We start from the raw sequence: 20,973 nt of genomic DNA, 5'->3' as shown, positions 1-20,973 counted from the left end.
CATGGAGAGTACTTGTGAGTTATGGCGATCAAATCAAAGAAACCAGGCATCCATCCATCAGTCAGTCAACAAGCACTGATTAAATTTTATCAGTGGAGAACTGGGATTTCTCACAAAGTGGAGAGACCCTGGGCTGGGACCTGGAAGAGCCCATTTAGTTGAACCTCTTCATTTAGCTCTTGAGGGGGATTGAGACCCAAAGGGGCCCAGTGACCTGCCTGAGGTTACACAGGCAGGATCTGAATCCAAGTCTGTCCCCAAATCCAGGCCTGTTTCCATTGAACTCTGCTGTGGCATCATTTCCTGAAGAGCGCTCCTGAGACCTAACCCCCAAACCACTTTGGTGATCTGTTAGTTATAATCATCACCTACATTCAGCTGATCAATCAACAAATGTTTATTAAGTGCCTGCCGGGCCCTGTGTTAAGTGCTGGAGATCCAGAGGGTCCTGCTGTCCAGGGGCTTTCCTTGTGATGGGGGAGACAGTGCCCATGGATGTGTGGGCCGTGGATGTATGGACACACATTGCCCACATGAAATATATATTCCTCCACTATTTTACCAAGTACTATCCTCCAGCTCTGCACTGTGAGGTAGAGGCTGCATGGGTGATTCTCCCCGTTTTATAGCTGGAAAACTGAGGTCCAGAGAGGCAGCAACCTCTGCCCCACGTCATACAATGAATAAGGGATAGAGACAGGATTCGAACCATCGTCCAGCATTCTTGCCACTGCCCCACTGCATGGCTAAGTGGGCTTGGAGTTGGCCTTTTCTGTATTGTCTTTGTTCCCTTAGGGTCAGGATGGGGAATCACATCTGCCCTCAGCCTTCAGCTTGCCCCCACCCTTATCTCCTAATAATGATAATAATAACTTGGTGACATTTCCTGTCTCTTTCAGATGGGAGGAGGAACTGGCCAAACGAATGAATCTGGAGACCATGGTGGAGACACTCCAGGAGGTAAGAGCCCCATGAAGTGCCCCAAGATGACAGGGGGCGGGGCTCCCCCAAATAAGGAGGGACAAAGCACCCCCCACCTCACCCCGGCACCTTTTGGAGAAGGAGAACAGAGCTGGTTCTGACGGATTGTGGGACTGAGGGACTTTTCCTGTATTTTGTTATTGGGAACTGGGAAGGGTTTCACCTTGCTCACCTCTAACGCACCTACAAATGCGCAGAAAGTCTGTCCTATGATAAGCATACTCCCAATGGGGAATCAAGAAACCTGGGTTATGATCTTGTAACCTTGCCACTGGGTGAGTGGGTGAATGACTTCCCCTGTTTGGGCCTCTGTCTCCCCATCTGTAAATCAAAGGGGGTGCCCAGGATACTATCGAAGGTCCCTTCCCACTCTGATAGTCTGGGAGCCTTTAACTTTGAGATTCTTGGAGGATCATTTCTTCCAGATCCTGAGCCTTAAGGCTAGGGGTCATTTCCTTTAAGGAAGATTCTCCCTGCTCCTCCTCTAGAGTTAAGGGCCCCACCAATGGGGTTCAGTCAATAGACTTCCAGGCTAAGAAGTCTCCTCTTTTTTTTTTTTTTTTAATACCAGCCCCACTATTTATGTGACCCTGTCTTTCTGGGGCTTGTGAAAAATGAAGCTAACAGTACCTAGTTAGAGAGAGAGAGCGCACACATGAGCAAACATGCCTTGCCAACAGAAGGGATCTCCACTAAGCCTGACTCTAAACCAAGAGGAGTTGCCTGTCACCTCCTACCCCTAATTCCCTACTTCCATTGACTCCCATCTTGAAAGACAGTATGGGTGCCTTTATAATCAAAAGACTTGATTTCAAAACTGGGCCCTGACTAGCTGAGTAGCTCTCCATGAATCTTAGTTTCCCCATCTGTAAAACAAGGATAATCCATCCCAATCCAGTAATCCAATCCAGTCAACATTTTTTAAGCATTTCCTATGCCAGGCCTGCTAGGGTCAAGGGGTTCCCTGTCCCATTTGGGGAGACAGCACACAAAAATAGGCTGATGATGTTCACGTTGCTTCTCTTGCTGGGTGGTTTTGAGCAATACCTTGTTCATATAATTATTCCATTTCCTCTGACTGGGCCCTGCCTTGGAGCAGGGTGAGCCGGGAAGGTCTGCGATGTGATTGTGCCGAGCCTTGCGTAGGCTCATGCTCTGAAGATAATGGGATGGGCAGCTCTCTGTTCCTTCCAGCTGGTGCTGCTCCCCTCCAGTTGTCAGAACCTCCTTAACTTTTGCTATCTCCTTCCCCTTTGCCTCCCCGCCTTCCCCTACCACCCCTGCCCGGATCCCAGGCGGCCCAGGAGGCTGAGGCCATCCAGGAGGAGATGAATGAGAAGATCGAGCGGCTGAAGGCTGAGCTGGTGGTGTTTAAGGGGCTGATGAGTGATGTAAGTGCTCTCCCCACCCACCTCGTCCCTGCCCCTCCATCCTGGGTGGCATGACCTTTCCTTCCTTTCTTTCCCACCCCATCATGCAGGCGGCTTCATTCACCACCAGGGTCAGACTGTCCATCTGTCCGGTCCAGTTGTGGGCATTGCTTCATAGTTAGTATCCTGGCTGCGTTTGACTTGATGACAGATGCATCAGAGACCATTCATTCACCCTGCCCTCCCCTAATGCCCCCTCAGCCCATCCCTCTCCCTTCCTCCCTCCCTCTCCTCTTCCTTTTTGGTCTGTGTAGAGATGCATTCACCTGCTGCTTACCCCATGGCCTTGAGGGCTCCTTTTGATGGAGTGACTGATTTGAGTATTTTTCAGTAGAGGATCCCCAGCACAGGGTGCTGCACAGGTGACCTTGGGCCCAGGGGCCTGTGCAGGGGAGTTGTTATGGTCCAGCTCACTCTCCTCTCCCGAAGAAGGGGAAAGGGAGAGCTCACATATCTGGCCTTCCTTCTCCTCCAGCCCCAGCTGGGTCTTGGACTTGAAACTTTCTTTCCAAACTGTGGGATAGCAGCACTTGACTAGGACTGACTTGAGTTCCCTGAAAGTCTATGGGATCCAGCTAGGGACAAGGAGCAGTCCTAGGTATGGGGAGTTATTTCAGGAAGAATCTTCCTCTCTCAGGCTGGGAGAGACATTTTTTTGTCTCCTGACCTCTGACCACCCTGGTATACAATCTGGGTCCAAACAGGACACAAACTTTATTTAATAGAAAAAGTCTATACTGTTCTCTGAACTAGGGGAGAGAGAAAATTAAAAAGAGATCTATTCCCTTCCCCATAGAGCTTACCATTTAGAAGGAGAATAAACCACAAATGGAAAAAACCCAATAATGAACGAAGAATGCCTTAGACAAAGGCCTAATAAAATGCTATGGGACATCTGAGAGAGGAAATTTTTATTGACCAGGAAGGCTCCTGGGAGGAGGTAGAATTTGAGTTGGACTTTGAAGGATGAGTATGAAAACAAGAGAAGAGTTGGGAGGACAGGCAATCCAGATGTTGGAGGTGGGGGAATGTTGTGAGCAAAGGCTCATGGTCTTCTGCTATGGAGGAGAAGGTTGAATATGCCACATCCTGTGCCCAAGCAGGGTTTGTGTTTCCCCTCCAGAGAACCTTATGTGTAAAAGAAAACCCCCTCCCCTCCTGTTCTTAAGCAGGGAAACCTTGTGATTCCCTTCCTTTGAGGTCCCCAGATTCCCTTTCTCCAGGGAGCAGCCCTACTGAGGAGAGATGGTACTGCCAAAGCCTCATGAAATGGGCACCCAAAGAAGCCAGAATGAATCAGCTCCAGTCAGCTGAGTGGAGGATGAAAGTAAGGGGCAGGCCCCTATGCTGCTGATGTCCTCACTGGCAGGGATGGAGGCTGGTCATCCACCCTGGCCTTCCTTGGGCATACCTTCTCTGTCTCTCATGGGCGAGTTGGGCCACTGAAGGATGTCTGTGGATGGAGGGGCGGGGGGACAGTGCCTCGGACCTATGGATTTGGTTGTCAGGGTGGGGACGAAACCATGGGTAACAAGTCCCCATCTCTAGTCTCTTATCTGTCTTTCTTGGGGCTCTGTGTGAAATGGAGCCTGCCTTGGTGGGTGGGGAAGAATGACAATCTTTCAACAGGTTTGGACTCTTCTTCTTTTTTTTTTTTTTTTAATTAACACAACTCACAGTCTCTGTATAACTGCTGAGATGAGAGAGAAGATGCCTTCCAGTCTTTAGCCAGAGCTGCAGTCCCCTGGCTGAGAAATCTTGAGCCTTTGTAGGCCTACGTTGGAGCAGGGTGGGAGGCCTTAAGTCAAGCCAGTCATAGCCTCATGATGTCGACCACAGGACAGTTTCCAGGGACTCTTGTGAAGGCTGATCCCTCCCAATTTGGAAGAGTTGAGATTTCCCCACAGGCTCTGGGGGGGTAATCCCCCCAGTTCTAAGGCCCTCCCTCTCCCCCCGCCACCATTCACTCATCCACTAGGCTGGGAAAGGAGTTCTGTGTGGTGGGGATAAGCCCCTACCAGTCTCTGGTCCTTTCCCCCACCCCCAACTCATGTAACCCCCATACTATCCTCCCTGCAGCCCATGACAGACCTGGACACAAAGATCCAAGAGAAGGCCATGAAGGTGGACATGGATATCTGCCGGCGAATCGATATCACGGCCAAGCTGTGCGATGTCGCACAGCAGCGGAACTCAGAAGACGTGTCCAAGATCTTTCAGGTGAACAGGGCCTCCCAACCCTCACCACCTCCCAGCCCTGGTCCCACCCCTCTCTCCAGAAAGTGACTTAGGATCCCAGAGTTTGAGCTGGAAGAGACTTTAGAGGTCATCTTCTCTGACCTTCCTCATTTACAAATGAGGACATGAGTCCCAGAGAGAGGGAAAGTGACTTAGAACCACAGAACTAAAGCTAGAAGTAAACTCAGAGTTCTTCCTCATTTTACAGATAAGGAAACTGAATCCCAGAGAAGAGGAATGACCTCTTTAGAGACAAAGCAAAACCAACCTAGTTGCTTGATGGCCAGTCTGGGTCTTGGCCCACAGGTTCACAGAATCGTAGTGAGGTCTTAGGGTTGGAAGAGACCTCAGGACATCCTAGCCAATCTAGCTAAGAATAAGCCCCTGTCTTTAACTCTCAGAACCCTTTCCCCTTCTCCCTGAGAAGGTAGCCTTCCAGTGTCCTTATGTCTCCTCTGGTTTTTCTTGATTCCCATGGTCCATTCTCACAGTTACAGGTTTTGCAAAGTCCAGTCCCATCATTTTACAGAGAAGGAGACTGAGTCAGTGAAGAAAAAATGGCGTAGGATTTTAGAATTATAGATTCTAAACAGACCATGGTGGCTTTGTATCTAGTTCAAGCCCATTATTTTACAGAAGAGGAAATGGAAAGCCAGTGAGAAAACATGGAGTTTAGAATTATGGCTCTAAAGCTGGTAGGGACCTTGCTGGTCATCTAGTTCAATGCTCTCATTTGACAGAGGAAGAAACAGGCACAGAATGGAGGAGTGAGTTAGGTTCCTAGGTTGAGTGCAAGTGTCCCTTTCTTCAACTGAAAAGGAAACCGAGGCCCAGTGACTTGGCTAAGGTCACAAAGGTAGTAAGCATTCAAACCTAGGTCTTTGGACTCTAAATCAGGCTTCCTTTGCTCTGTGTTCCACTACTTCAAGGTCATCCAAGTTAGTGGCAGGGCTGGAACCCAGATCTGGGGCTCCTGACTTCCAATCCACAGTCCTTGCCTTCTGAGCCTGTGGTGGCATCTTTGTTCCACTTAGTACTATTTGCTGCCTGACAGTGGAGCTGCTGGGTTTGGTTGATTTCCAGGGCTGGGTCCTCTTCCTGCCATTTTGGGACTCTGACCCCAAAGAGCTAGGGCCAGGCATGGGTGAGCTAGTAATCAGAACCTAAGTTTGAAAGAGGAATCCTTTGACATTAATTGATCTGTCCCCTCTCTGACCAAGTATAGTTCCAGACCCAAGTGACCTAACTGAGACACTAATAAATGTGTGTGTGTGTGTGTATGTGTGTGTGTGTATGTGTGTGTGTATGTGGGGGGTTGGCGGTGGGAAGAGAGGGAGAAAGGGAGAGAGAGAGAGAGAGAGAGGGAGAGAGGGGCTGATGACTCTTTGGGCAAACCCAGCCTGCTGGACAGTTTGTGGCCTTTCCATAGCTTGCTTCTGTTTGGGGGAAGCTGCTCTTTTTGACGTGGGAATTTTGGTTTGGCTTTTGCTTGATTTCAGGGGGAAGGGATATGCTATTGCTTTTAAGTGTGTGACTGTGGACTTGGAGGGAGGCAGGGTGCAAAGATATCATTGTTGGAGGAAGTTTATTCCCCTCCCCACCAATCCAAATAGCCAGTGGAAGGAACTTGAAGAGGCAAAGGCCAGCTCCTCTGTTTGTATCTTCAAGCTTTGTGTATCCTGCCGCCCCATCCTCCTGTCTGCATGTCGTCAGAGACCCCCAGGAAACAGGGAGTGGTTTTTCTCTGTGGGTCTGGGTTCTGGGTTCTGGATCTCACCCGGCCTGTCTTGTTCCCTGATGTCTCTGTCCTGCCATTCCGTTCCCTTTGGGGAAGGCAGTCTCAGGAAGCTCTTTTGTGGACAGTGGGCCTCAAAGGGAGGGTAGGTCAGGGGGTCTTCTGCCATGGTGGTCTTTCTTCCCCTCACGCTGTTTGCTAACGTCCGCCTGCCTGCTTTGTAGTGAGCTCTTACTGCTTGGCCCTGGCCGTGGCTGGCCTCAACTGCTTTCCATCCATTGCCCCAGAGGGGGAGCAGCTCCCCTCTCCCATCCTTCCTGGTCCTCCCAACTCCTTCTCTCACTCTAGGTAGAGCCTTCCAGTCACACCTCTCCTTTCACTTCCTTCCCTGGTTCAGGTAGCATCCAAGAAGAAAGACCGTAAGGTAACCACAGAGGATGACATTTCTGAGCAGGATGGGGAGGTCACCAGGTTGTCAGATGATGAGGTTAGCTCCATGAACATCACGGATGAAATGAAGCGAATGTTCAACCAGCTGTGAGTACTTATGGGATGTACTTGGGGGTTCACTGAAAAGAATCTTGACCCTGGAGTTGGGACCTGGGTTCAAATTCCACCTCAATGCTTACTCCAAGCATAACCTTGACTGATTCTGTCACTTCCCTGGGCCTCAGTTTCCTCATTTGTAAAATAAAGGAGTTGGTGACCAGTTCTAGAGCTGGGTCCTGACCCTGGCTCTGCTACTTAACAGCTAGCCATGGGCCTGACCCTGGCCCATGCACTTTAATGCTAGGCAGATCAAAGACCTGTGATCCACTGAAATCCCATCTCCGTTGCTTCCTAAGTGTCTGACCTGAGCAGATCCCTGAGTCTTGGTTTCCACATCCGTGAAATGGTGGTGGTGATGATGCTTCATTTGTCTGCTCCCTCTGCCCTTGTGAAGGAGCCCCTTTAGCAGCCCTAAAGAGCTATATAGAACATGAACTCCAGGGTTGCTTTTTTAGAGAGGGAGGCAGGATATACTGGTTTGCAGGTTAAGAAGATGCTACCAGTTACTAACCTCCCCAGGTCTCAGTTTCCTTCCCTGTAAAATGAGAGATTTGGACTAGATCATGGCAGTCTTAACATTTTTATGTCCTGGACCCCTCTGGCAGGGTCTGGAGTAGCCCCTGGGTGATAAAATGCAGAAGAGCACAAAGATAACCCTAATGTTGAAGTAGTTGTCTTTGTTTTTAAGTTTGTGGACCTCCAGATAAAGAATCTCTGGGCCAGATGGTCTCTGAGATCTCATCTAACTCTAGATTTGTGATCCTAAGAGATATAAAAATGCAAAATGTAATGGGAGAAGGGACAGGGAGATTCCCAAACAAGTGAAGAGTTCCAGAAAGGAGGGAGGGAGGGAGGAAAAGAGAGAGAGGAGATTGACAAGAAGAAAGGAAAAGAGAGGAGGGGAGGGGAGAGGACAGAGAGAGCAGTTGTTAAGACAGTGTTTTGCTTGGTACATGTGTCTCTTGTCTGTATGATCCCATTGGTTGACTCCACGGGGCCTGACTTACTTCCCTCGACCTGGCAAGGATGCTGTTGGAACTCCAACTATCTAGCTATCTAGATCTGTCCCTCTATCTATGTCTTGCTCCCATCTTTTCTTTCACGGGAACATACATGGTTACTCATCATAATCATGATGGTGACTGCTCTCTGGGTCTCCTTCCCTTCCCTGGAATCTTGGGGAAAGGAAGTGGAGTCTGAAAGGAGGGGGAGGGAGGAAGTGCTCATGCCCCAGGGGAGAGGAGTGTTTCCAGCTCCGGGATTGTCCTGAGAAGACTGTTTCTGATGACTTAATGAATCTCCCAAAAGGCCAGATTGTTCAGAAGCAGACTAGGGCTTCTAAGGGCAAAGGTGGTGACAACAGGGGATATTTATGGCTATTCTGGGCCTATGGAGAAGACTTCCTCCTTGCCAGCGGGGTAGTGAAGCAGCTTTGGGGGGGAGGGAGTTGACAGAAAGGCATCTTTAGCTCTCTCCCCCTCATAGCTGACCAGGGTTAGGGGCAAAGTGGAAGACAGACTGGCATATTTGGAGGTTGAACCCACAACAGTTGTCTGCTCTCTGCCTGATCAGCCCCACACTGAATCTTGCTCCACTTTCACCTTTATCCATCCCTTCCCCAATTTCTTTTCAAGCCAACGTCTGTCTTGCTCACTCCTCCATTCCTCTAGGAGGAAATGCAGGTGGTTCTGCTTGCCATTTCTGTCTAACCCGCAGAACCCTTCCGTCCCTGCAACGAAAGGGGGGAATTAATCAATAGACACCTACAAGGACACAGAATAAAGTGCCCCACTGACATAGGGCGCCTTGTGGGCAGGAGACGCCGTCAGAGGAGGGCCATTGGTTTTCCCCATTTTTTTTATTTTGTTCAGAGGGATGGCTCCTTTGGTAGGGATCAGGACATAAAAATACAAAACATGAATAAAACTTATTTTAAAAAATGAAAGGGCAAGTTCCACTGGGGCCCTGGGCTTTGAATACCATTTTGTTCTGATTAAAATCAGTTGGTTTGGTTCCCAAGCCCAGACACTGTCAATGTGGAGAAGGGCTGGGCTTGGGGGCCCTGTAGATGTGGGGGGGAGGAGGCCATCAGCTTTCTCTGGCCCCCAGATAAGGCCACCCCCTTGTGGCCGAACCCCCGGGGTCCTGCCCAGGGCCCTGACCTCCCCTTCCCAGCTCTGGCTTCTCTGGGAGCAGAGACACTCAAAAGGAAGCAGAGTGTTGAGGGAGAGAGGGAGGCAGGCCCCAGAGCAGAGCCACCTCGGCTCCCTCCTGCCCACTTCTCTCCCATGGAGCCATCCCTGCTGCTCTCTCCAGGCCCCAGTCCCTGAATTTACAGAGACACCTGGAGGCACAATTGGGAATTGCCTCCCAGGTCTTGACCAGTCTTGAAATCTGAATCTTGAACTACCCCCTCCCCCTTTACCCTGTGGAAAAGTTGACCCCGGTGGAAGCAGTTTGCCCAGCATTCTAGAGACCTGCTTCTCAATAAAATGGAAAAGTGAGCCCTGTCTTGTCCTTGGGTCTGTGACAGTGAAATATTTAATGACAGGCCAAGGAACTTTGGGAGGCAGTGGGGTGATGTAGAAAGGGGCCCTGAGATCTAGTTCTTATTTTCTGGGTGGTGTTAGGAAAGTCATGGACCTCATTTTCTTTATCTGTCAAATGCTAGGGCTGGATTAGATAATCTCTGACACTCCCTGTTCTAAGGTTCCTCTCCAATCTGACACTCAGGGTTCTGATGTTCCTCCCAATTCAACTTGACATTCTGCATTTTATCATTCTGTGTTCCAAAGTTCCTGTCAGCAATAAAATAAAATTCTGTGATTCTGCGAAGGGAAGGAAATAAGTATTTATTAAACGGCTGCTAAGTACCAGAAACTGTACTAAGTGCTTTATAATATTATTTCATTCGATCTCAACCCAATGAAATGGGTGTTTTTATCCCCATTTTACAGTTAAGGTAACTGAGGCAGTTAGGGGTAACTTGTGACTTGCCCAGGGTCACACAGCTCTTAAGTGTCTGAGGCTGGATTTGAACCAAGTCTTCCTGGTTCCAGGCCCAGTGCTCTCCCTACTGCACCACCTTGGAAGGATTAAAGCTGAGGAGAGTGTCCTTAGAGTTTGGTCCCTGAAGTCTGTTGTCCAAGGAGTCGGTGTCTCTCCTGGCTTAGCACCTCTTTTTCTGGTCTTATGCCCCTTTTCCCCACCCCCACAGGAGAGAGACCTTTGACTTTGATGACGATTGTGACAGCCTGACATGGGAAGAGAACGAGGACACTTTGCTGCTCTGGGAGGACTTTACCAACTGCAACCCATCCATTGATCTGCAGGGAGAGGTGAGCAAGGATGCACGATTCCCTTCTTGAGATAGCGAGTATCCTCCCTCAGTCCAGTGCCCTCCTCCCATTGATTCCCTTCTGGGTAAAGGCTGAACTGGGGAGGGCTGAAGTTCTTCTTTGGGGGAGCTGCATTGCATTCACAAGGCCCCTCCCAGCTGTGACGCCCTGTGTTCTAAGGCCTCTCCTAGCTCTGACAGTCTGTGTTCTAAGGCCCCTCCCAGCTCTGACACTCTGTGTTCTAAGGGCCCTCCCAGCTCTGACATCTTGTGTTCTAAGGGCCCTTCCAGCTCTGACACTCTGTGTTCTAAGGCCCCTCCCAGCTCTGACACTCTGTGTTCTAAGGCCCCTCCCAGCTGTAACACCCTGTGTTCTAAGGGCCCTCCCAGCTCTGACAGTCTGTGTTCTAAGGGCCCTCCCAGCTCTGACAGTCTGTGTTCTAAGGCCCCTCCCAGCTCTGACACTGTGTTCTAAGGGTCCTCCCAGCTCTGATGTTCTGGGTTCTAAGACCTTCCTAGCTCAGATGTTCTAGATCCTAAGGCCCTTTCCAGTTCTGATGTTCAGTGTTCTAAGTTTCATTCTAGTTCTCATGCTCCATCTCATCTCATGGATCACTACTCCAGGACCCCACAGAATTCCAAGATCTGTCCCCCTAACTAGCTAATCTGCTTCTTGCTTTCATCTTTCTAGCAAGAGGAAAATTTGGGCAACTTGATTCATGAAACTGAATCCTTCTTCAAGACAAGAGACAAGGAGTACCAGGAGACAATAGGCCAGATTGAGGTGAGGACTGACAGAGAGTCCTGGGAAGAGTTGTTTTGTGCTTAATGTCCCATGTGTGGGGCTGCCCCATCCACGTGGGGGCTGCTGTTAACTGAAGAAAGAGGAGGCTGGGGTTCTGCTCTTGGGGAGGCTGATAATCCATCCGGGGGTGAGAAGGGAGAGACACATTAAAAAGACTCTGGGATGCCCAGACCAGTACATACACTAGGGTAAACTGAATCTACAAATACTGAAAGTGGAATATTTGTGGTGAGTAGAACTGGGCCAGATTAGTCAGGGAAAGCTTCCTTAATAGATGTGATAACAGTTAATAACAGTGTTAATTATTGAAATGAGAGGCTTAGAGCCAGGGAGACCCCAATTCATGGCCTGCCTCTGCCCACGCTGGCCGTGTGACATCTCAGCACCCCCAGACAACCCTCTGAGACAAGAAGTGACACATAGGTTACTTGTCTGCATTGGGAGAAAGTATTTTCACACCAGGGAGCTCCAAGCATGGGTGAGGACCATTTGCAGTTTCATGGCATTATGAGAAAAGGACCAGAGTGGAACTTCCAAAGTTTGTGTTCAAGGCCCGACTTTGTCCTTGCCTCATCTGTCCCTTCAACTCTCGTTTTACAAATGAGCTTAATAAACTGGCTATTGCAAGAATGTGTGGTTTTGTTTCCTTCTAGTTGGAACTCGCTACAGCCAAGAGCGACATGAACCGCCACTTGCATGAGTACATGGAGATGTGTAGCATGAAGAGAGGCCTGGATGTCCAGATGGAGACGTGCCGCCGGCTTATCAAGGGTTCTGCAGACAGGTAGAGGGCCAGGGGCCACCCTGAGGGAGGGATGCAGCCACTCCAACTCCCCTCCCCTTCCGCATTGTTGGGAAACTCCTCAGAACCAGGGATTTCTTAATAACCAGAGCTAGTCAGTAATGAAGTAGTGGGCTGGGGGCTCCCCCCCATGCCTTGGGAGTCTTCATACAGGCCTTCCCAGAGGCTGTGAACATGCCCCAGATTGTAATAGACATTTTAAACTATGACCTCTGGAGCTGGTCTCTGTGTTCCAGAGGCGGGATGTCCAGGGCACAGGATGATAAGATCATTCTCCCCCTCATTTTTGTTCAGCCCCAGGGCAATGGGTGAATGCAGTAAAGAAAGAAATTTAGGCAACTTCCCACCACCAAGATCTGTCCCAAAGTGGAACGGGCTGTTTTGAGAGAGGGGTGAGTCCCCTGTCATTGGAGAACACACACAGGATGACAAGTTTTGGGGTGTGTTACACTGGGGATTCCTTTCAGGTATAGGTGGCTGCTGAGGTCCTTCCACCTCTCGAATCCATGACCCCATTTGGGGTTTTCTTGGCAAAGGCACTGGAGTGGTTTGCTATTTCCTTCTCTAGCTCATTTTACAGATGAGAAAATAGAGGCAAATAGGGTTAAGTGACTTGCCCAGGGTCACACAGCTAGTAAGTGTCTGAGGCCGGATTTGAACTCAGGTCTTCCTGACTCTAGGATTGGTACTCTGTGGCTAAAATATATGTATGTTAGAGGTCATAATCTTGTAAAAGTAAAGAAAGAGGTCTGGATTTGGAGTCAGAAGTCTGACAGCCAACTCTTCTACCTGTGTGACCTTCGTGAAGGTACCTTCCCTCACTGGGCATCAGTTCCCTCCCCTGTAAGATGAGGGGCTTGCTCTTGGAGGTCCCTTCCCAGCTTTAAATGTTGTGAGCCTCTGTCCCCAAGTCCCAGACCCCAGCCTGACTCTTGCCCCCTCCCTTGTATCCCAGGAACTCACCGTCCCCCAGCTCTATGGCCAGCAGTGACTCAGGAAGCACAGATGAAATCCAGGACGAGTTTGAGAGAGACGCTGATGTGGAGCCAATGGTCAGCTGATGAACCTCAGGGAGGGTGCCTGGAGAGCTGGGGGGAGAGCAGGACCTCCTCCCCCATCCCAGGAGATCTGGGGGGACAAGGGAGCCAGCACTGACCACACCCTGGAGGACTTCTGCCACTCTCCCTCTCCCATCCCCATCGGACTGCTGCTTCCCACGCCTGCCCACCTGCCCACCACATGCCACCCTCCTCCTCCTCCTCCTCCATCCACTCACCCACCGCCCCCCACCCAAGGATTGGTGCTGTCAATTTCTATTCTACACTACAAATGCGAACTCTGTCCGGAGATACGGTGTTAATTGTGCCTTTCCCCTTAAGCTGAGCCGCTTAAAGAACTCTTCCAAGCTGGTTTTTTTATATACTATTACCAGATGGGGGCAGAGGCCCCCGGGTGGCATGGATGGCGTTTGGTACCCTCCCACTTGCTGCACTGATTGTCGGTACTCCTTGCCTGCTCTGCCCTGCTCTGCCCTGCCCCACTGGCCTCTGACCACTCCAGGGGGAGGGCTGGGGGCCTTTGGCTCCAAATCCCCTGCAGAGGAAGGGGTGGAGGGAATCTCCCAGATATTTTCTGTGGAAGAAAGGACCTGTGCTGCCAATGTTTTGGGGGAGAAGGAAGAGTGGGGAAAATGCCTCCACCTCTTTATTTTTTTCTTAGCCCAAGTAACAAAAAGACAAGGCTTGGGGGGAGGGGGGAAGGGAAGGATTGACACTGTGTTCAAACTACTATGCAAAAAAAAAAGAGCTCGCCTTATTTCTATATGAGATGTATAAATATCTCCCTGTCCCTGCCCCTACCTTAGGCTTTTCTCTGGGCTGGGGAGAGAGGCTGTGGGCAATCTCTGCATCTGCCTCAGAGGCTTAGCTGTGACCTTGCTTCTAGGGATGCTGATTTAGTGGTGTGACCTTAGACAAGTCCCTTCCCTTCTCCCCACTTCAGTTTGCCCCCTGTAAAATAGGAGCAGGCAGGTGGTGAACTAAGCTAATACTGAAAGTCCCTTCTAGGGGCTGTGGTTGATGGCGGGTTCTTAGTTTACTGAGGCTGAGCCTCCCCCAAATAGGATTGTGAGTGGGAATCCATAGAATTGCTCTTTGTCCCACAGAGTCTAGGAGCAACACTTTCTCTGTGAGAAGGTAGGAGTCAGTGGTGTTAGGCGGATACACCTCCTCGATCTCCAGCGTCACCCTAGGAGTGGAATAGCATTGTCTGGTTCTTCGATGCTGGGGTCTCTTCCCCTCACACCATGACAAAGATAATGGCGCCATCTTGCTTTCTCATCCTTGGGCTGGCTATAGCCACTGATAGGAGACCATCCAAGTGAAGGCCAGGGAAGGATGTTGGGACCTTGGTGTGGTTCTACGGAATCCAGATGGGGAACATTTCTTGCATGTTTTAGCCCACCACTATTTGTAAGATGTATTCTCTGCACTATGATATTGACTGACTTGACTGACTGACTGACTGATGGACAACTGACATGGGGAGTTGATGTGAGCAAGTGAGATGGTATCTCCCTGATAATTTGGTCTGGGTTGGTGGGATGCACTGGCATCTCAGCCCCTTGCCAGCCCCCAAAGTAGACTTAAAAAAAAAGTGACCACTACCATTTGGGAGTGAACTTTTATTTTGACTCATGGGCTCCCCCTGGAGGGTCAAGGAGCAATAACCACCCTGAGCCTAGCCTAGCTTTCTTCAGGGTGGTGAGGGATGGTGAAGGGGTGGACCAGTTATCCCTGCTCCTTATTCCAAGTTAGGAGGCCAGACACAGCTCCTTTGTGAGCTACTCTTCCTTGTCTTCCAAGGAGCGCATCTTGCCCCATATTCCTACTCCAGGGGACCAGAGGGACCCCTTTGGAAGCCACCTCATTCCCCAAAGGGGACTTTTTTCTTTCCAGTTATTTTTTTGTTATTGTTTATCTTAAAGCCATTCTGTATATAATATACATATTACATATTATATATATATGTATGGAAAGAGATAGTGTATATGTGACCATTTCTAATTTATCAGACCTCAGCGGCCTTTGTCATCTTTTCCTTGTTGGGGTGACGTCAAACAGATGGAATTCCCCACCTTTCAGTTGGCCAAGAGGTGCCATGTCTCATCCCCCCAGCAGCTCTGACTAGCCAAAGCAGTCCCTGGTCATGAACCTGCAGGGAACAGTGGCTTGGGGTGGGCCAGGGGCAAGCTTGCCCTCCTGCCTGCCCCACTCACTTTCTCTCCTTGTTTTTAGGCAACAGGGTTCAAACACACATCCTAGATGGAACCATCAGTTCTATTTTCATTTTAACCAAAGGGTAGCCAAGCCCTGTGGGCTTCAACCTCAGCTGCTAGGAAGAACTTTCCTTTCCCCTGGCTGGCCGATGTCTAGCCTCTTATGCGTTCCCTCTCTCCCGGTTAAGGTTTCTATCTCTTTGCATATCCCCAAGGTCAGTGGGATCTGCCTGGGTTTTGATGATCCTTCAGAGCCAATCTCCCTGAGCCTCCTTTTCTCTTTTTCCCAGAACTGTAGGGCAAGAGGAAGAGCCAGGCAGAGTGTTGGCGGCAGATTCCCTTCAGGAAGGCCACCACCCCTTTGCATGGCATGCTGTGTCCCAGAGGCACAAATGACCTCCTTTCTGGGCATTATATTCCAGGTGATGGGAAGGTGACATATCTTTAGAGTTAAGACCAATCCGATAAGTATCTGAGGGCAGCTATTGCAGTTGCCATGGTGACTGGTGTCTGGTTGTATTATTTCGGCTTTTCTAAGCCCGGGTGGTTTCTTTCTGTGGGTCCTGTGGGGTGGTGAATAATTGGGTTAAGAGGAGCCAATGAAGCTGCCTTCTGACCAGGCCATCTTTGCCGGTAGATAATCCCCCTTCTGGTTGGAGGCCGGAAGGACTATGGATGCCCCTCACTTGACAGGCAGGAGACCCTCTGGGTGGGTGTGGGGTGAGCTGGGGAGGGGCTGGGGCTGGCTTCCTTCTGGGAGCTCCTAGCGGATCGTTTCTGGATCTTAGCCTGATGAAGTTCAGCTCCAAATTGTTGCAGGCCCCCTTTCCCTGAGCCCCACAGCTTTCCAGGAATTGTCCCACCTCTCTTCCCCCTCCCACCACTGTTACGGCCAGTACTGGGCCAACATTGGGACTACCCAGTCCTTCCTTTGTAAAATTGTAAATACTTTCTTGTTTTTCTATGTCTAGGCACGGCGTCATATTGATGCCGGTATTTTAGAAGGGTTCCTGTACACACCTCTTTCCCTCCATCACTTTTTTGGGGTTTTGGTGGCAGGGGTGGTGGGAAGAGAGAAAACAGGTTTTTTTTTGTTTTGCTTTGTTTTTGCTTAATGGCTCTGAGGCCAGACACATTATACATACACACTGAGAGAGTTGGGGCAGGGGGCTGGTATAGGGAAGGGAAGGCCGGGCAGAATTCTCATGGAGAAAATCCTTGTCTTCCATTGGCAGATTTTTTACCTAAAGAGAGAGAGAGAGAGAGAGAGAGAGAGAGAGAGAGAGAGAGAGAGAGCGCCCAAGCTCACAAACACAGTGATAGCTCAGCAAATGGAAAGCAGTGAATCAAGGTAGTTGGAGGTGGGTGGGGGTGGGGGTAAGGCAAAGAGAAAAAAGTGTGTGCAACTTTAGCTAAGTGTAATCTATTTATGAAACAAGGAAGGTTTTTACAAAGAGGAAGGTTTTGAATGTGTAGGTTGGCATCCAGCTCTGGGTTGTACAGGGTCTTCTGAAGGGAGAATGGTGTGTGCCTGCTTGTATCTTCTCTGCCCTGTCTCTCTTGTGTCCCCCCAGCTCTTCTTTCCTGCCCATGGGCCAGTGAGGGAGGCAGTGGGGTTCAGCCCAAGGAACACTGGACTGGGAGCTAGGAATCCCCACCTTGCCACCAGCCAGCTAGGTGACCTTATTCAAGGTAGTCCAAGCTTCATTTTTTTCCTCTTGTATAATGAGCAGGGCCAGATGAGGTCAGATATCTTGAAGTCCTCCTGCCCCTCCTTAGGCCTAGGATTCAGTGATGCCCATTTAGTCTCATAGGGATAAGGGTGCCAAGGACAAGCCCCTCCTAAAAGAGTTGTCCCATCTTGGGAGCTACCAAGATCCATTTCCAAATCAATTTTTTTAAAGAAAGATTAGCTTTGTCTCTAGAGTCCCCACTGATCCCTTCTACCTCCAGGTCCTGACCCAGGGGTCACTGTGTCTCCAACCCAAGAAAGCCTTGGAGATCAGTCCTATCCTAAACATTTTACTTCTTCAGAATTCTTGGCTAGGTAAAACATAAGTCACTGGCAATGTCTTATTCCCTAGCTTCCCCTATGAAGTTATCCTTCTTCCCAACCTGCCTCTGGGTTGGGCCTGAAAGTTGGCTTGTCTCCATTTTAAGGAGAAGTCTATCTCTGGAGGTGGGGGGAAGGTTGTCCATGAACTCCAGATTTGGGTAGGGTTGAGGGGGAATGGGAAGGTAGGTTTTGGAACAGCCTCTCATCTGCCTCTAGGCTGAGGAAGAGAGGCTCTGGTCTTAGCAGAGAAACAGTAGATTCAGAGGGGTAGGAGAGAGGGGTAACTATGGGAGGTAGGGGCCTGACTTGTTAAAGTCAGATCTAAGTTTGAACAAGATGAAATCCAAGCAAGGAGTTTTCCTTGGGACAGCCCAAGGAGGGACAGTTAGGATCAAGGTGTATTTGTTTCCTTCTCATTGGAAGAGATCGGAGACTGGGACAGGTCAGCAGATTCTTGGTCCTCCTGGCCTCTCAAAAAAAAGAAAAAATAGCATTGAAGCCTCTGTCCCTATCCCTAATGGTCCCTAGTATTGGAACCTAATGGTGTTTAAATATAGTTGGAAACTTTAGCCCCAAAGGAATATTTATTTTAAGAGGCATTGTTGGGTGGGACTACCCCTGCCCCCAGCTGTCCTCCCACCATGGGGTCCTAGAGTGTCTTGGTTTGTTTTTATTTTATTTTCTATTCATCCAAACAGACTACTGACCCCATTGAAAACCAGCCTGTTTACTGTATTGTTGTAAATAATTGTGCCCTTTATATTCTGTATATTAGCTTCTTTTAAATAAAGTGAGATGTCTTAGAAGTGCTGATGTTGTTTGTTTGTTCTAGCCTAGAGGCCTGCTGGGAAGGGCTGGACGCAGCCAACATGCCAGTACATTCTTACTCAATTCAATCCAATAAATCCAACAATCAGTCAGTAATCATTTATTAATCACCTACTATGTGCCAGTAAGGCCAAAGACAGTCTCTGCTCTCAAGGATCTCACAGTTCAGTGGAGGAGACAACCTATGGCAAGATACATGGGGGAAGATGGGGGTGAAGGGAGAACAAGCATTTATTAAGTACCTACTGTGTGCCAGGCACTGTCCTACAAAGAAAGGCCAAGGACAGTCCCCATTTTCAAGGAGTCCACAGTGATGGGGAACAAAATATACAAACAGCTTGGCACTAACAAGCTATAGATAGACCAATTGAATATGCCAGGTGCTCTGCCAGCCCCAGGCATACAGAGATAAATGAAATAATTCCTGCCTCTACCTGGAATCACAAGCTTGTCATAGTAGATAGAGAGTTAGAGTCAAGTCAAGAAAGATGCCAACCAAACTTCCAATAACCCAGTGAATCTGTGTTTTCCCATGGCGCCACTCCCAGAAATGTGCCACAGGGACCAGCCTGGCATGCCAGGCGCTTTCATCAAGTCTTGTAGACAGATCCTGGATTCAAATCCCCTCTGTGGCACCAACTAGCTGTGTCCCCCCCAGGGCTGGCCACTTCAGCGTTTGGTGCCTGAGGTTACTCACTGCAATCTCCCCACCAAGATCTCTCTCTCAGATCATCTCCACCCAGCCAGAGATGACTATGATTGTCCCCTCCCCCAAAGCATGAGCTCTTTGACTACTGACTAGAGAAGCAGGGCACCATGCAGTCTCGTGGACCAGTCTCCTTTCTTCTCTCCTCCCCCCACACCTCACAGCATCTTTATGTGACATCTTCCTCTGGTAGAAGGTAAGCTTCTCAAGGGTGACACCTGTCTTCTTGAATTTTATACACACACATATGTTCATATATGTCTATATACATATACATATATATCTTACTTGATTTTGGCATATTTCCCTCTTTCTCCCTCCATTCCCCCTCTATGCCTTTTTCTTTTCCCCTCCTCTATCTCTGTCCCTTTCTCTCCATCTTTCCTCCCTCCCTCTCCTCTTGCTGTATCCCTATTTCTCTCTCCCTATTTCCCTCTCTCCCTTTTTCTACCTCCCCTCTCTTTCCTTCTCCCCAACTCCTCTATCCCTTTCTCTCCATCCTCCCTCTCCTCTCCCTCCCTCTTTCCCTCTTCTCTCTCCCCATCCTCTCTTCCCCTCTCTCCTTCTCTTTCCCTCTACTCCCTTCTCTCCTGCTCTTCTATCCCTAGAATAAAAATCGCTGACCTTGGAGCCAGGGTCTGGAGTCAAATCCTGCTGTTGCTACTTGCTGCCTGTGAGAACCTGGGCAAGCCACTTAGCCTCACCAGGCCTCAGTTTCCTCGTCTATAAAATTAAAAAAAAAAACACCTTTATTTACATATATTCTGTCCTATTAAAAAGATGGAAAGGGGAAGGACTTATAAAATAAGAAAGACTGTAAAATAAGGGGCTGGCCTCTGGTCTTTCTGGCTCTAAAGTCCTATGTCCTGCTATTCCTCCCAAATTATGCCAACTCTGAGATCCAGTTCCTTTCAAAGGATCATAGATCTGAACCTGGAAGGGACCTTAGAGGTCGAGTCCAATCTCCTCATTTTATAGACGAGGAAACTAAGGCCTAGAGAGAGAGGCCAAGTGACTTCCCCCGGGGTCAAACAGCAAGAATCTGAGTCAGGATTTGAATCCAGACCTTCCCCGGTCCAAGTCCCACAATGCTGCTTGTTCTTCGTCCTTAATATGACTCCCCCTGACCCTGGCCCCCCCTTAGTTACTGCTTGTAATGCCAATTCGATACCCATAGCAGCTGTTATGAATATCCATGTTTATTTACAGGGTAAATTCACAAAATGTAAAAAATTCTCTTCCTCAAGGGCAAAACCAAAATATTTATTTGGGATATCATTAGAATACCAGGAGGTAAGATTTAACAGGGTACTTATCACCAATCGAGGGAGGGCCAACATCTTAAACCTTTGGTCGGGTCTCCCCACAAAAACAAGTTCCTCTAGACCAAGTCTTTCCTCCGCCCACTCACAGTTCGCTTCTCTCTGTCTCTGTCTCTCCCTCTCCTCCTCAGGCAAGCTCCTCCCAATCTGAGCTCCATATGACCCAGGCTCCATGTGATCACAAGCTCCATGTGTTAGTTCTATTAATGGGTGGGGAAGATCTTCCTATTAACATTATACTGCTTTTCCTGTCTATTCCCCCCACCTCCCCCTAGCCGCCACCCCCCCAGCCTGGGCTCTGGCCTCACTTTCTTCTCTTCATAAACTTGATAGTGAGTCACTATCTTGCCCTCAAGTACCTTGCCCCTTCATCCTTCTGTAGTTCACACTCACCTTGCTAATCCTTAGCCCTGGATCTACTTTCCTTTACTTCCTTCTAGTCTTCCCCAACTTTCTTCCATCTACCTTCTCAAGTCTGAGCCAAAGAGCCTGCTTCAGGTATCACTCCAGGCCCACAACCATGCTGGCTTGGTCCAAGATACATCCATGTCTTCTCATCTCAATCCTGTCCTCCTTGCTGCCTGGCAAACCTTTTATCTCTTTGATTCCTGATTAAACCACCCAAGGTATCTCTTCTAAGCCTCCTCTCTCTAGCCCACATTTCCACTCCAACCTCCTCTCTCGCTACATGGCCTCATTCCCTACTTTGTTAATATCAAGGCCAGTCATCTTGACCTCATCTTTCCTCTTCCCATAAACCAAATCTTTTCACCTCCTCTATTCCTTGGTTCCAGTCTCTGAGAAAGAGGTGACAATTCTTTCTGTAAGGTTAACTGCTAGCTAATTGCACCCTTAGTAACTCTTCTTATCTCTTTCAGGAAGTTGCCTTGTTAGTAATTCATTCTCT

General features: G+C 49.1%; 1 protein-coding gene across 2 annotated transcripts in view; it reads left to right on the top strand.

Annotated features, from left to right (window-relative positions):
• Positions 1–18,016, top strand: part of IFFO2 (intermediate filament family orphan 2) — a 59,674-nt gene extending 41,658 nt beyond the window's left edge. Inside the window, exons 2-9 of one of the 2 annotated variants that reach the window (XM_072609093.1) lie at positions 900–960; positions 2,277–2,372; positions 4,491–4,631; positions 6,782–6,921; positions 10,151–10,271; positions 10,962–11,054; positions 11,729–11,859; positions 12,833–18,016. In XM_072609093.1, coding sequence (XP_072465194.1) covers positions 900–960; positions 2,277–2,372; positions 4,491–4,631; positions 6,782–6,921; positions 10,151–10,271; positions 10,962–11,054; positions 11,729–11,859; positions 12,833–12,938 — 889 coding nt within the window. In that variant the 3' untranslated portion in view covers positions 12,939–18,016. The remainder of the gene's footprint in view (positions 1–899; positions 961–2,276; positions 2,373–4,490; positions 4,632–6,781; positions 6,922–10,150; positions 10,272–10,961; positions 11,055–11,728; positions 11,860–12,832) is intronic. The other variant, XM_072609094.1, reaches the window with a different exon arrangement.
• Positions 18,017–20,973: the final 2,957 nt, after the last annotated feature.

The sequence above is a fragment of the Notamacropus eugenii genome, chromosome 5, assembly GCF_028372415.1.
Source record: "Notamacropus eugenii isolate mMacEug1 chromosome 5, mMacEug1.pri_v2, whole genome shotgun sequence".
In the NCBI taxonomy this organism is placed as follows: Eukaryota; Metazoa; Chordata; class Mammalia; order Diprotodontia; family Macropodidae; genus Notamacropus; species Notamacropus eugenii.
This window is presented reverse-complemented; position numbering and strand designations above follow the sequence as displayed.